Genomic DNA, 14,623 nt, shown 5'->3' with positions numbered 1-14,623 from the left:
AAGCAGCTTCAATACACCTGTAATTAAGATAGGTGTCGGCTTGGCTGCTTTATTGAATTAGTCAGAAAAGCAGATAATAGATTCCGCTGTAACCGTACCTCTCCTTCCATTATGTCACAGTAGAAGAGCATACGTAAGCAGAGCGCAGCATTCACACTGGACACTTAGTTAACACTGACCCAACCAGAAAGAAAACCTGTTCCAACAAGTTCTCAACCCCAAACACAAATAACAGAAAGAAAACGCACGGGTTAGTATCACAGCTCTGTCTCAGGATTACCTTTACAAACTGACCTTTGATGAAGATTTAAGTCTGCCACACACTGAAGAGAACGAGTAGGTCGGAGAGGACTGCACTGCTCTGGGTCATCTTTTTAATACTTCTCTCTCTCGCTGTCTCTGTCTCTTTCCATGCAGGAAGAAGTGTGAGGGGTGGAGACAGTGGGTGGAGATAGAAACACTAAACTCCAGGTGAGGATGTCAGTAGATGATGGTGCTCACATGTCGGTCCTTGCACTAAGGTTTGGGTTAGTCTACCATCATTCACAAAGCTGTGTAGTGTAGTGTCATTTAATACAAATTTATGAATGAAGAAGGATCATAAATTAAACTGTAAAAATCCTAAATGTGCACTGAATACTGTCTGTACTATAGTCTGGTGTGGTATGGTATATCATATACAATGATGCAGATGTTTCTAAAAGCTGTAAACAGAATAAACTGTACAGTGAATATAATGTGTGAAAAAAGTGTCAGAGCATCACTGTGGTCAGTTTTTGGTTGTGTAGGTCAGTGGTGATACAGGACAGTGACTCACATAAACACACACAAAAGACTGAGACCATGTTCACTCACTTTTATTTGTCCCTGAAGAATAAAAAAAAACATAGTCAATTTACTGTTGTTTTTTTTCTGGGCAAATTGAATCGTAGGCAACTGGACTTGTATTTGTCTGGGAAGACGTTTCGCCTCTTATCCAAGGCTTCATCAGTTCATATGCAACAAGTCTCACTAGTCCGCACTAGTTGGACAAAGAGGAGTAAGTAAGACCCAGGTATTTATACCTCTGTGGGAGTGGTCACCAGAGTACATGTGGGTGTGTTTACAAAGGTACTGGTTTCACTTGACCATTGTTGGGGTCCCATGTGACAGTTGTTAGAGTCCTCTAACACTTGGGGAACGACAGTCAGGTGGAACCCTACGACGATTGAGAGTTGTTAGAGGTTGAGTTGTTTATTCTCCTGGGTACAGATGAAAGGGGGCATCATTGTAAATGGGAGACCGGTTTAGGGATGGGTTTTTTTTAAGGTTTTTATGAAGGTTTTAGTTTATTTCTGATGAGTTCTTATAGATAAATAACCTGAGTTGTGGTTTATGAAAGGAACAATGTTGTGCTGTGTTTGCACTGCAATGTTAGTTAAATTTTTCACTAATGTTACACAAATTGTTTGATGTAGGCTAGGTGAATGAGGGCTGGGTCCAGGACTGTGTGGATAGCAACTGTTAGGATTTACTTGTGAAAGTCCAAACAATTCAGATTCGACTCACATTTGTACATAAAGAGTAAAAAAAAAAAAAAAAAAAACACCACATGTGAAACCTCTAGACATTTTATTATGACCACACACTGTGTGAAGTAGATTATCTTTAAGAACTGCTCTTATGTTGTTAGTGTGTGTAGGATAGGAGTGGATTACATCACTCAGTTATAACCAAAGTTTAAATCTTTATTGATCAAACAATGTTCCTGTCTAGAAAAAAACACATTCTGCCAACAGTAGTTAAAGTACGCCATCGTTTGGTGAGGTTGCAGTGATTGACTGCAGGGTCACCAAAACCTGCAGATGAAGCAACAAAGGTGTAAAACAGGTGTGACAACAGACTGGACGCACTGCGCCTGCGTGTTTTCCCTTCGCCTTTTGACTTTTTTGATAAGAGTTTACGGCCCTGGTCCAACGCTGATTGGGCGGCTTGCAGAGAAAGGAAGTCAAAACATGTTGCGTTATTTCCCTCTGCATCAGCCCTGAGAAAACGGTTTAGTCGTCCTCAGCGCGACACAGTTCAACGACAAAGTTGTCGACAGTTTAAGGTCTTGGACACACACAGCGCAGACTCCGAGGAGACACGCTCACGAGGACAGAAATGCTTCGAAGTTTCACTTTCCATATGAACGGACGACTTTAATTTTAGCTGGGAGTCGCACTTCCTGGTCTGGTGGAGTCGACAGAAATAAAGACGGCGTGTTTCTCAAACGGTGGAAAGGAAACAGCGCAGGGGGAATCATGGATCATGCACGACCACAGGACGCGCAGCAGATCAAGGTAAAAGTCACGAGCAGGGTCGTGACAGCAACTTCACGTGAACCTGCCCACTCCTCCACCGACAACACACCTGTGATTTAATCAACTATTAATTAACAGAGTCGAAAGAACCAGAACAGGACACCGACCACAGCTGTAGCCTATCTCTCTGACAAGATCCAAATGAAAAATCCACATTATAGGCTATTATAAAAAAAGAAAGAAAAAAAAGTGCCGTTGTAAACACACGAGGGCACTGGTGAGTATCACACACAAAAAACCTGGTCAGTTTGTTGTAATAACTGATTTTTATTGAACTCTAGCCTGCAGTTTCACACTCATGAGACTGAATAATAAAAAAACGTGTTTGGCTGTTCATTAATATGTTACTCTCTGCCGGCATGAAAATAGATGTAAATTCGACACACAGGGTTTCCAGTTGGACTGATCTAAAAACGCAAAGAATCTGCATCATCAAAATTTCTGTAGGCTATTTGTATGTTTTTACACTTTTTCAATTTGAATTATTACTATTATCATATATAATGTTGAATTATTGTTTGGCCCATTGCCAGAATATTGTGAAAACTCCCATCATAACGTCTTATAAACTAACATGAAAACTAAAAGATAATTAGACATTATTTAACAAGACAAAGCAGCACATCCACACCTCTGAAAAGCTAAAACGTTTGCCTTATGAGACTTTTTTTTTTTTTTAGTTCAATCAATTCTAATCACATCATATGCCATCTGCTCTGTGGTTAACGTGGTGCTTTCTCTCTCCAGGGCTCCACGCTGCGACACAGGGAGTGTAGTGATGAGTCTGTTGACAAGAGGTCCACATCCGACGGCTCCACGGCTCCCACTGACGTACATCAGGTTCTCAAATGTCACAGTTCAAAATGACCTTTCGTTCTGGTATCTTTGTAAAGTGCCGCAGTGTCACTATGGTTGTTTTAACCCATGTTCCTTCAGGACGAGAAGAGGCCGATCAGAAGAGTGAGAAGTCCCTCCAGACCAAGGGCCTGGTTGTCCAGCTCTTACAAACCAAAGTTTGGAGGCCCGTTCTACAAACCACGGTGAGACTTTTTTTTTTTTACAGTAACAGTCTACTCTTTTTACCAACTAACCTGCTTGTATTTATAACTCTGAAGTTGTCAGTGGCTGCTCTGATATTTTTTCCCCCCTCTGTTGATCATCCAGTTTTCCGAGGGATGACCATCCCTTCTACAAACCTGGCTACAGCAAACAGAGATACAACCACTTCCACCCTCGGTCTTATTTAGAGCGGAGGGAACATTTCCACCCAAAACTTCACCACGTCGCACTGAAGGAGAGGGAACGAGAGAAGGAGAAGGAGAAAGAGCGCTATGAGAGAGGAGAGTGGAGAGAGGGCGCTGAGGGAAGTTCACCCCCAAAACAAAACGATGGTGAGTTCATTGTATCACTGTAGCCTAATCATAGACCTTTACTGCAGACAAACACACACTTTACATCTCAATTGAATATTAACATTTAGAAATCAAGTGATTTAAGACCTTGATGTGATGTGTGCACTATTACTTCCTGTTTAGTGATACTAGCTCACTCAGCTAGTCCCGACATGTTTGGTTTGTTATCAGAGGTTCATGATCAAAAATGTTTCTGTGTGAACACATTTTTTATGAGGCAGTTTCACAGCCAAAAGCTTGTTGTGTTGATTGAACCACAGATAAAAATATATGAACTGAAAATTAAGAAATTATATTAACTAGACACAATGATCAACATTATTAGTAGTAATTAGTTTTAGTTGTAGAAACATAAAGGAGTCCCAGAGAGAACTAGATGTCAGTCAGAAGTTGTGAACAGTACTTGGTGCTTTTTTTTTTTTTGGTGTCACAAAACGGTGCAGATGCTGATTGGTCATAGAAAATAGAAAATCGTAGTCAGAGAAAATCGTCACTGCTACGTCGTCTTTGTGCAAGTTGTAACAGTCTGGATGAACCTGCCATGTTTAAACAGCCAAGTGTCAGTTCACTCTCGTGTTCACTGAAGCCTATTACACGTCTCTATTACACACACAAAACCGCTGTGTTGTGAATCGTGGAGGTGCAGTCGTTCCATATCCTCCGTTGTTAATGTGTGTGTGTGTGTAGCGTTGAAGATGATGGCACAATAGCATCGTGTGCAGTTGCTATAGCAACAATGCAGCATTGATGGGGTACTGTCTGCAGAGGAAAAAGAAGCACCTGTCCCCAAAAGCGTGTAGAGTCAAGAAGGGGTGAGGAGTTAGTACCAAGCTGCGGAGAAGAGTTAGTGCTCTGTGTCACATCGTTGGATGATGCTCTACTGCTTCAGTGAAATCTTAGAGCCACAGTGACATTTTAGTCGAGAGTGCGTTTCCAACTCTGGGCCAGCATTTTAGGGAAGACCCGCTCCTGTTTAATTTCATCCCTCTGGGCCAAATGAAGAAAAAGGTTTTCCATATTTGGTGTGTAATGGAAAATTTAGATGTTAACCCATATTATACTTTACAAGTGTTGGATAATCATGTTTGTGATTATACTTCTTGTCAGCTTGTGATATGTGGTACTTAGTTAATCCATTTGAAGACAGACAGCAGCGAGTCCACTCAGGACAGGTCAAAGGTTAGGAGCCAGAGAGGCTCCCACGACAGAGTGTCCTGTGGAAATTTACAAGGGATTGTTGTGTCCTGGTGGTGAGGCTAGGCAGAACCACCAGAGGTGCCATATTTTGTCTACTGGTATGTGTTTGGGAACTATAAAGATAGTGAGCCTGAGAACATCTTCAGTTCACTCATCCACTGACCGTGTGCTGTTCAGTTGTATGTGTGTGACTCCATTCATGAATGTTTATAAAAACTCAAGAAAGATGGCCGACGTGTAACCCTATCCACACAACCTGTCACAGCTGCTTTGTATAGTCTGTTGTCCGACCGAGTCAAAAATACAAACAGCTCCACCATAAGTCAGAGTGGAAAAAATGCAGGAGGGATTTTCAGAAATGGGTGGCTTGCTTTTCTTCTCTTGGTGTTATTTATATTCTCTAATCAACTTATAGTGCAGGAATTGATTACCATAATTGCAGGACGCCACGGCCAAATTATTCCACACTCCCCGCCTGTTATAAAAATTATAATCTTTTAATAGCGACATAACTTACAGCTTTGTCTTATAATATTTATAGAGACTGCAGACTAAATTTGCACATTAAGGGATGAAGAGACGATGGATTATTCTAGGGAACACCGTGTACGCCGCATGAAGAGGGTCCTGGTGATCAGACTCAGAGTATTATTTGAGACAGTTAAGAGACCAATAAGAAGATGATTTTTCTTTGGAGTATGGGTGAGTTCACGTACCAAACAGTCATAATTGTTTTGAAAGACTAGAGAACAGATTTGTAGAGGTGTTTCTGTGGTACTGTTGTTAGATTGTCCAAGTCTAGACATGGTGCTGCAGTCTGCCGACTCCGTATCAAACCATTTTAGAGAAGGCCTGAGCATAAAGGATAGAAAAATACTTTTCAGAGAAATTTGCTGTAATTGCATTCTCCTCTGTATTCTTCCCTCCTGAATGTGGCGGCACAGACAACAATGTTAAAGTAATTACAATTTCTCCAGGACTGAAAAAACTCGAATAGCACGGTGAAAATACTACACTATTTTGTGTTATTAAAATTTGAATTACCTTGGTAGAAGCTCTGAGAGGGACTTGAGTCACACACACATCAAAGAGAAACCTCACAACAGTCCTATCTGCATACAGATTGGAAATATAGCATAAAAATAATCAATATGGTTTAGCAACAATATGTGTGGCTGAGTGGGAGCGTTACCCTGCAGACTGGAGTGGGTTTTTGGAATGAGATGTTCGGTTATCAGACATGGGTGTAATGTTTGGGTGTCAACACACTTTTTTGGCCATAAAGTCTGTGAGTTGCAGGGAGTTTATTTTCAGCATTTCAATATGCAGCATACTGCATACATCCTGAATGTGTGAATCACGAGAACGCACTCGCATACATGAACAGTGATTAGAGCCAATAACGGAGATGGATGTACATAATACAGTTAAATGCAGCAGCACGACAAACCACAGGCTGAAACACAACACTGACTAGTCTGCATGACAATCACTTATTTTAAACATTACAAACTGTGAATATTGTCTCCTATAATATTGTCACCTCCTGCATATATTAACATATTTATTCATGCATATATTTACATAATGTACTGTAAAAGCTACAGAAGTCCTATTGTAAGTAATTTGTTTTTCCATTATTTCAAAATCTGTCTATAATAGTGATTTATTCAGAAAAGGTGCTGTTGAAGTTTGCAACTAACAAATGTTAATTTAGAGTATGTAATGCATGAAGCAACAAAAAAACACTGATAAGCATACCTTAAGTAACATCAGTGAGAAGTATCAGTGTACATGTTACCACCATCAAAATCTTATGTGTGACTGTGACATCAAATCAGCTCATCTTGAACTTCCTCTTCACTCGTCTGTTGTTTGCCACAACATGCTGTGATGTAAGTACTGAGATGTCAGCGTTATACTACGGTATATGTGTCATGTCTGCCGGTTAAATGCTGGACTTATATTGTATCTTGTGTTTTGCAAAGTAAAGACCTATTTATGGTCTTTATTAGTTAGGTTGCTAGAATAAAAAAATATGGTTGTGTTGTGTCAAGTGTACATGCATTCATTAGAGTAGCTCAGGGATAATGTCTGAACAATATAGCTACAGTAACCAGCCATGCTTCACAATATCTCTTGCACTTAAGCAAAATGCCACCGGGTGGCAGTAAACACAAGCAGAGTTACTTGCACACGTTTTTGCACGAGCACTTTGCATTACAAATATTTGGTGGGCATTTGCTCATCATGTTATCTGTTGGTTGGTAGGTATTCACACTCTGGTAGCAACAAACCAATGTTACATAACGCTGATCACTAAGAAGCTTTTCCTGGACTCAGTACGTGGATTATGTCACCAGTGAGCTGATAGTAGAGGGGCAATTGTACAGTGTGCGTCTCAGTGTGTCTCATGTGAACTGTATGATTGAGTCAGTCAAAGGTAGATTGATCACACACTTGAGAACGACCTCATCAGGTGCCAGAGAGAGAGAGTGAGAGAGAGAGAGATAGATAGAGGAGTGTGGGAATAAACACGAGGGGTTTCAGATGTGATGGTGTTTCTATGGGTTTAATCCTGAAATCAGTGTCTCAGACTTGTGGTGTTGTTCTCACTGGTGTGTGCTGCATGTTGTTTTTGACAGCTGAGCCGTTGGTACTGTATGTTTTTATCTTCCCTTGCACTCAGGCACTGTATCCGTGCGCACACTGCAGCACTGTGGAGGTGTGTGTTTGTGTATGTGTGAGTGTGGAACAGGTTTTTTTTGTGTGTGCCTGAGTGATGGTGCGATGATGGTGACTCATCGCTGATTTGTGTGTATATGAGAGTGTGAGCAAGAGAAATAGAGAAAGAGAGAGAGAGGGAGAGACCAGCCAGCAGTATATATAATGAGCTATAACAAAGATTTTGCTTCACATAGAAATACTGCAGTCTAACACTGAATGGGGAAATTTCCCAAATATCAGCAGATTGTGCTGAAAGTTATGTTGGTTTCACATCCTGATGCTTCGTTCTAGCAGGACGAAGAAGAGACAGAGAGAGCATTTAGGAGGCTTTTAACAGAAATGGTGACCTTAAAATACCTCTTTAGATGCTTCAGATAGAAAAAAAGAACCAATGTAACACGTGTGAATCATTTAGTTTTAGATGGCAAACAAGCAGTCTGTTGTGGTGCTGTTGTGTTGACCTTGTGGTTTGTCTCTTTTCCAGCTACTAGACCTTTCTTACCCAGGTCCACCTCCAGCAGAGACAAGGACATCCAGTTCACTGTAAGTTCACAAGCAGAAAGCTTGATGGTTTGCTTTTCCATTTTAAATGATTTGATTCTGTCCAAAGTATCAGTGCAGTGTGAGGCAGCACTTTCTGAAACATGAGAAAACATGTCATGAAAACCAATGAAATGAAATGCTGTTTTTTTTGTGAGGAATTGTGTGTGGGTCAGAGCTGCAGCCATTAGTCAGCTAATCAAAAGGCAATTAATCAGCGGCTATTTGGAAATCAATTAATTATTTCAGTCACTTTTTAAGAAATGAAGCCAAAAATCTTTTTGGTTTGGTGGAACAAAACAACACAATTATAAACTGTAGGCTGTTGTGTTAAGTATTTCTCAGTTCTCTTATTTTTTATTTTTTATCCCCAAGTGATATTTGAGAAAATTATTGATTGACAGTGGCAGTGATATTTTCTGTCATGTGATTCATGAAACCGGATTAAACATGGCAGAAATAAGAGCTTTGACTAACCCTAACAGTTATTATCCTTGTCAGTTCAGCTGCTGATCATTTTTCTTGGTTTGTGTAATTCCAGGAAATACTGAAAAAGCCTCATGCAATTTTTCAAAAGGCAAATGTGACATTTTGAAATGTCTTGTTTTGTTCCACCAACAAACCCCAAAAATATTCAGTTTGCAGCTGCAGAGACTGGAACAACAGGATGTGGATGGCCGTATTGCTAAATCCTTCCTAAATAATTTAATTGTGATTTATTTTTGTGTTGAACAGCTAAACGATGAACCCTCTAATTACTCCAGACCAGCCTTATAAATCCATGTAGATGTTATTTGTAATTGTTTATCACATGGAGACAGGCTAAACTGTAATACAAACAGGAAGAAAAGGCTGAAATGAAATGATGGCATGCAATACCTTGGCTGACCTAAACCCAGCGAGGAGCAGGGCAGCACATGATGAATCACTGCTGGTCACTGCCGCAATGAAGTTCAAGTGATAAAATGAGGAGAAATCAGAGAACGGCCGGTTGTTTTCTCCTCAGTCTGATCTTTAAACAGTGTTGTGTAAGTAGCTGTTGATTATATGAGCTGCCTGAAGGACGGTGCAGATCTGTGATTAGTTCTTTAATAACAAGCACTAATTAAAGGTAAAGCAAGCAGTGATGGAGAAAGAACTCAACAGGAAAAAAAATACACTATGCCCTTTAAGAAGCTCCGCCCCCAAATTTAGGACTTAGATGTCAAGCATATTTGATTGCTATTTCTTCTCTTTCTATCCAACAAATGACATGCACACAAACACAGTGCCTTGAACACAGCAGTGTAAAAATTAGAGAGTTGTTTGGACTCTTTTTACAAAACTGCAGCGACAGATTAGGACCATAACATTATTAAAGGTGCCAGAGGTAAGAATGTGGCCAAAAACGGTTACTGCAGTCAAATTCAAAACACAGCGATCTCGTTTTTTCTCCCAGCCGTAGCGGCAGCTCAGTGGAAGTGAAATGCCACTGACGCTACCGTGACTGGGAGAGAGGGCTATGTGGCGCAACATGCCAACATGTAAATTCAAAACATAAACATGATTTGCAGTCTGCAAAAAAAGATTTTTAATGCAAATACTCTGGCTGTACTACTGTTGTTGGCGAGTTCATCATGTTATATGAACATTATTCCTGAGTCTCTGTGATATATTAGGAGGATTTTACGGCCAGTTGCTTTAGATTTCTTACATATTGTACCGTAAGGTAACGCTACCTGGCACAGCATTTAGAATTAGAGTTTCAAACAAATACATTTCTTAATGATAACAAACTGGTTGTTTATGTTCAGGTTTTCGTGGTTATAAAACATTGTACAGATGATAACATGGTTCAATAAAGGTAACAATGAAACAGCAAACTACAGTCACTAGCTACAGTTGCTGTGAATAGAAACAAACATGCGGGATGGTCCATAACCGACGATGGACAGACTAATGATACTCACAACTCTCCTGCTACTGTAGCATCTTGGAAAACAAAAAAGTAAATGAATGATACCAAACACACACATGTGACGCCAGTACCCGCTAACTAATCTGCTTGTGTTAGCTGTCAAAAACATTAGCATAGCCTATAGGACAAAAACAATAGTGACCAGTATCAAGTGTCCATCTCAGTTGACCTGTGTATCATCAAATCATCCATATAAAGCTGGTTAAGCTTTAAGTTTGGCCATTATCTGCAGACCATGGATCACGCTCTTTCCAACCAATAAATCCAGTTGCCATACATTTTTATAAACTAATTAAAAAGTTGTACCTATTTTGTTTTTGTCATCTCTGTGTCTACTTTGTGTTGCCACCAAATGACAACCAACGTGGTCTACTCTGCACCCATTCTGATATCCAAGGCCTCGGTCTTCAGAAGCACCCATGTTTCTGGCTTGCTGCCTGATTATTCCGGTCTAACTCCTGCCTTGTTTTCTGTTATTTTTCCTTTTTTGCAGATTTGTCAGAGCGACAGGAACCAAAGCAGGGAGAGAGATCACAGAGGGACCAAAAGCAAAGAAAAGGAACCAAGCAGAGACAGGGAACTCCCTTTAACTGCGAGCCAGACGGCGGCACGAGACAGAGCCATCAAGCAGAAGAGGAGGGAGATAGATGAGGTAGAGGGGGTTTCATTACACAAACACACACACACACACACCTGGGGAGAGAGAGTAGTTATAAACAGATAGAAAACGAGGGGAGATAAGAGAAGTTGGGATTAGAGAACGAGTGGCAGAGGAAAGATCTTAGAAAGTGCTGGGAGACATGAGACTGGGAAAAAAAGATTTGTTTTCTGTCGTCTAAACATTAATTTTGAAACGCTGAGCCTGCGGCATCTTGGCTGTCATTGTAGTCCTCACTTTTGCAGAGGCTGACAATGTAGGTCTTATTCATTGTTTGACATGATTGATGGTCTAATTCTTATATTTATGTAATTGAGAGAAAAAAAAACATGAAGTGAGGCTGTTTATCTCGACTCACCTGCATGACAAGAGGCTGCTACACGTGCTTTAATGCTGCCTTCAATGTGACAGACATCACATGAGGCTCTGCTCATCGGCTGTGTGTTTGTGCGAGAGAGTCTGTGTGCGCGTGTTTCCACCACCCACTTGACAGAAAAGATGGCCTCTTGCTTTTAATATCTCCATGGTTGCAGGATTACAGAGGCATTGCAAGAAATGACAGTCTGGCAACAGGTAGCAGATGCAGTAAAAATTCAGCACAAAAAACTCTGCACACAGACATCATGCACTCTACTCATGAGCAATTCTGCAGGTTGTTAATCCATGCGCTGGTAATTGGAAAACGCCTGATGAGGATTCTCAACTCATTTGTTATGCTCCCTTCCTCTCCCTCCATCACCCCCACCTCCTCCCTCCTGTGTTTGTCTGTTTTTCCTGCTGCCCATCACACCTTGTCCCTTCTCTTTGTGCGTTTGCCCTAAAACCAGACGTGTGTGTGTGTGTCTTACAGGTGTACTATCAGGAGTGTGAAATGTTTGGCCTTGTGACAAAGATGCTCATTGAAAAGGATCCGTCCCTGGAGCATCCCATCCAGACCTCGCTGCAGGAGAACCTCAGGGACATCGGCAAGCGCTGTGTGGACGCCATGCAGAAATTTATAGAGGACTATGACTCCAGATAGCCGTTGCACTACTCAAGACACACACTGATGGCCTTCTTCTGAGCGTCTTTTGTTTCAGGTAATTTGATTCTGTGTTTGTATTTTTATTATAAGTTTGCACTATGTTATCTGCTGCCTGGACAAAGTCCCTCTCTATGCTTTGACTCACACTGGTGAAAAAATGAAAAGGAAATTTTGATTGTTGTTTTAAAGCTTTCACACTGATTCCAGTTTTGATAACGTGACAAAGAAAAAAAATACGTGGTTTGTACTGCTTAAAGTGTTCTTATGAAGATGTCTAAAATCTGACTGATGTGACAAATTTACTTAAATCACTGCTGTTCAAGAATTCAATTTTGTTTACTGCTTATTAAACTGTTGTGTGACTGAAAAGATCTACAGTGATTTATTTGAGGATAAATTAAAAGAAAATGTAATAATGGGTCAGTAGGTGAGTAAGCCTCACATTGTTGTTCTGCATTTAGGAATCTGTAGGATGAACATCTTTGCATATATCTATATATAAATACTTATGTCAGAGTTAATGTCCTTGATAAATAAATGAATAAATAACAAGAAACAGAAATGTCAAACATATCATTGTTTTTTTGTTGTTGTTTGTTAAGTAACAAACCAGTTTATTTATCCACAGTAAGATGCCAAAATTGGTCTGGATCTGTCACACTTCTCAGAGGAGGCGCTCCACTGATGTGAGTGTGAGAAAATAACCCTGATGATGTCATAATTATGTCATCAGGGTCATCTCGGCTTGGGCTTGGATATCATATATTTATAACAGAAAGCCTGCATTCATTGTGAACTGGAGATATGGAGAATAAGGGAGGTGTTTATTAGGCATAGAGAGTAGTGAATGATGCTCTCCAGTTGCATTATATTACAAAATAAAAAGCTGGACTGTGTCAGCTCCTGCTGGTTCAATTTTGAGCTTTCACTTTTTTTCCATCTGAATCACTGAAATGGACAGTTATATCAAATAAGGTATCTTCATTAAATATTTGTGCTTATTGGAAGACAGAAACAACAATACAGTACTTATGTCATATATAAATAGATACTCATTGTCCCCAGAGAATTAAATCAAATGATGTGGGTGAATCCTTTATTATTCCTGGATCTGGTTTTCTGGTTCTGGTATCGTAAGGACCTGCCAAAGTTATGACATTAGTATAATGTGATTTTTCTACTTTTTTGTACCTGTGAGCAGCTCCTCCATTCCCCCTGCTCATTGAATTGTGGAAAACTCGACCTTTTCCACAGTTGATGTTTTTGTGCATCATGGCAAGAGGAACAAAAAATGAAACTGAACAAACTAAAAACAAATCGAGTCCTTGTTTTATATACATGCTGACTCACCATCATTGACTTCACAAACTTAGTTTCTGCTCTGCTTTTCTCACTATGACAACTCAAAATGTCTGCTCTATCCCATCACATTTCAAGTGTGAACATGCAACATGGTCCAAACCTGCCTTGAAATTGTGCACAGTGTGGATGTGGCACGCAGCTAATGTGGAAGTCCAGATCAATCACGACTGACCAGAGAACCCAGTACAATTTATAGATACAACTTCCTGGTTGTTCATTGAAGTACACTTTATTTTCAGTATGAGACAACAACAACCAATTAACATGCAAGTCTCCCTATCTCTACATCATGTTATACAAATAATGATTCTTTAGTTACAAAATATATAAATATTTAAGACCATATGTACATAACATTTACATTACTACATCCATTACTTTATTAGGTTTATTACTATATATACATTTAACAGGTATTATTCTTTAATATTGTTATAATTATTATTTGCATTATTATTGTTATTGTTAGCTTTATGATTATTATTACTATTATTGTTATTATTCTTAATCATCTATAGGTAACTCTCAAAAAACAAAGCATGTTGCAGAAGAGAAAACGGGACCATACCTGACATTACTGTGCCTGAATGATCAAGGAGCAGAGGCCGTCCGGCGCTCTGTCCTTGGTAAAGCATGGAGAGCTGGCTATGAAGAGCACAAGGTTCAACAGACTATTTGTACAAGGTGATAACAGGGCTAGCGAGCCAACACTATATTCCAGCAGCATTTGGATTCCACTGAGGTAAACAATGACATAGCTTGGAATCTAGCACTTAGCTTTCACTATCCCAACACAATTTCTGGTTTTTGTCCACATAGAATAAGTTTTTACTGCTCAGGGCTTGGATCACTGAGCTGCGACATGAACAGTCAGATCACAGCAGTTTGACCAGTGTTGCTTCCCCTTTTCAAACTGTAAAGGAATTGTTTAATCCCTCTGAAACAAGGACACACGCACAGACACGCACACACATCATGTTATTTACCCCCGACCACATTATATTTAGCGGTCAGATTCATCAGTGCCTCCTCAGGTACCGTCGTCAGCGGAGTCGATCTCAATCATTATAAACATTTCTGTTGTGTAAGCCAGCCGTACTTCCTCTTATGATTAGATCATCCTGTGTAGGTGTGCACACACGCTACGTGGTGTAGAGTTGTGTAAGTTCACAAGCACAAAAAATAGGCCTTTTTCTCTCCTCAACCCCAACACACACACACACACACACACACACACAAATTCATACACAAACACTCTTCGCTCTCACTCTGTCAGCTGTCTCACTCTCACCTTCCCACTCCCTTTGTTCCTCCTCTCTGTTGCTTTAACTGTCTCCTTACCTCTCTCTCTGTCATCTCGTTCACTCTCCTGCTCTTCCCTCACCATCTCTTTTGCTTTTATAT

General features: G+C 40.2%; 1 protein-coding gene across 1 annotated transcript; it reads left to right on the top strand.

Moving 5' to 3' along the window:
* The first annotated feature begins 1,992 nt into the window (after positions 1–1,992).
* On the top strand, positions 1,993–12,307 carry LOC310989243 (uncharacterized protein). Its single transcript, XM_083976237.1, has 7 exons — positions 1,993–2,321; positions 3,090–3,182; positions 3,279–3,382; positions 3,507–3,733; positions 8,163–8,221; positions 10,669–10,827; positions 11,684–12,307. The coding sequence occupies exons 1-7, from the start codon at positions 2,283–2,285 to the stop codon at positions 11,852–11,854; spliced, it is 852 nt and encodes a 283-aa protein (XP_083832363.1). The 5' UTR covers positions 1,993–2,282; the 3' UTR covers positions 11,855–12,307.
* Positions 12,308–14,623: the final 2,316 nt, after the last annotated feature.

This window comes from Trachurus trachurus (genome assembly GCF_905171665.1).
Source record: "Trachurus trachurus genome assembly, chromosome: 7".
In the NCBI taxonomy this organism is placed as follows: Eukaryota; Metazoa; Chordata; class Actinopteri; order Carangiformes; family Carangidae; genus Trachurus; species Trachurus trachurus.
Note: the sequence above shows the minus strand (reverse complement) of the source record. Positions and strands in the feature narration are given on the sequence as shown.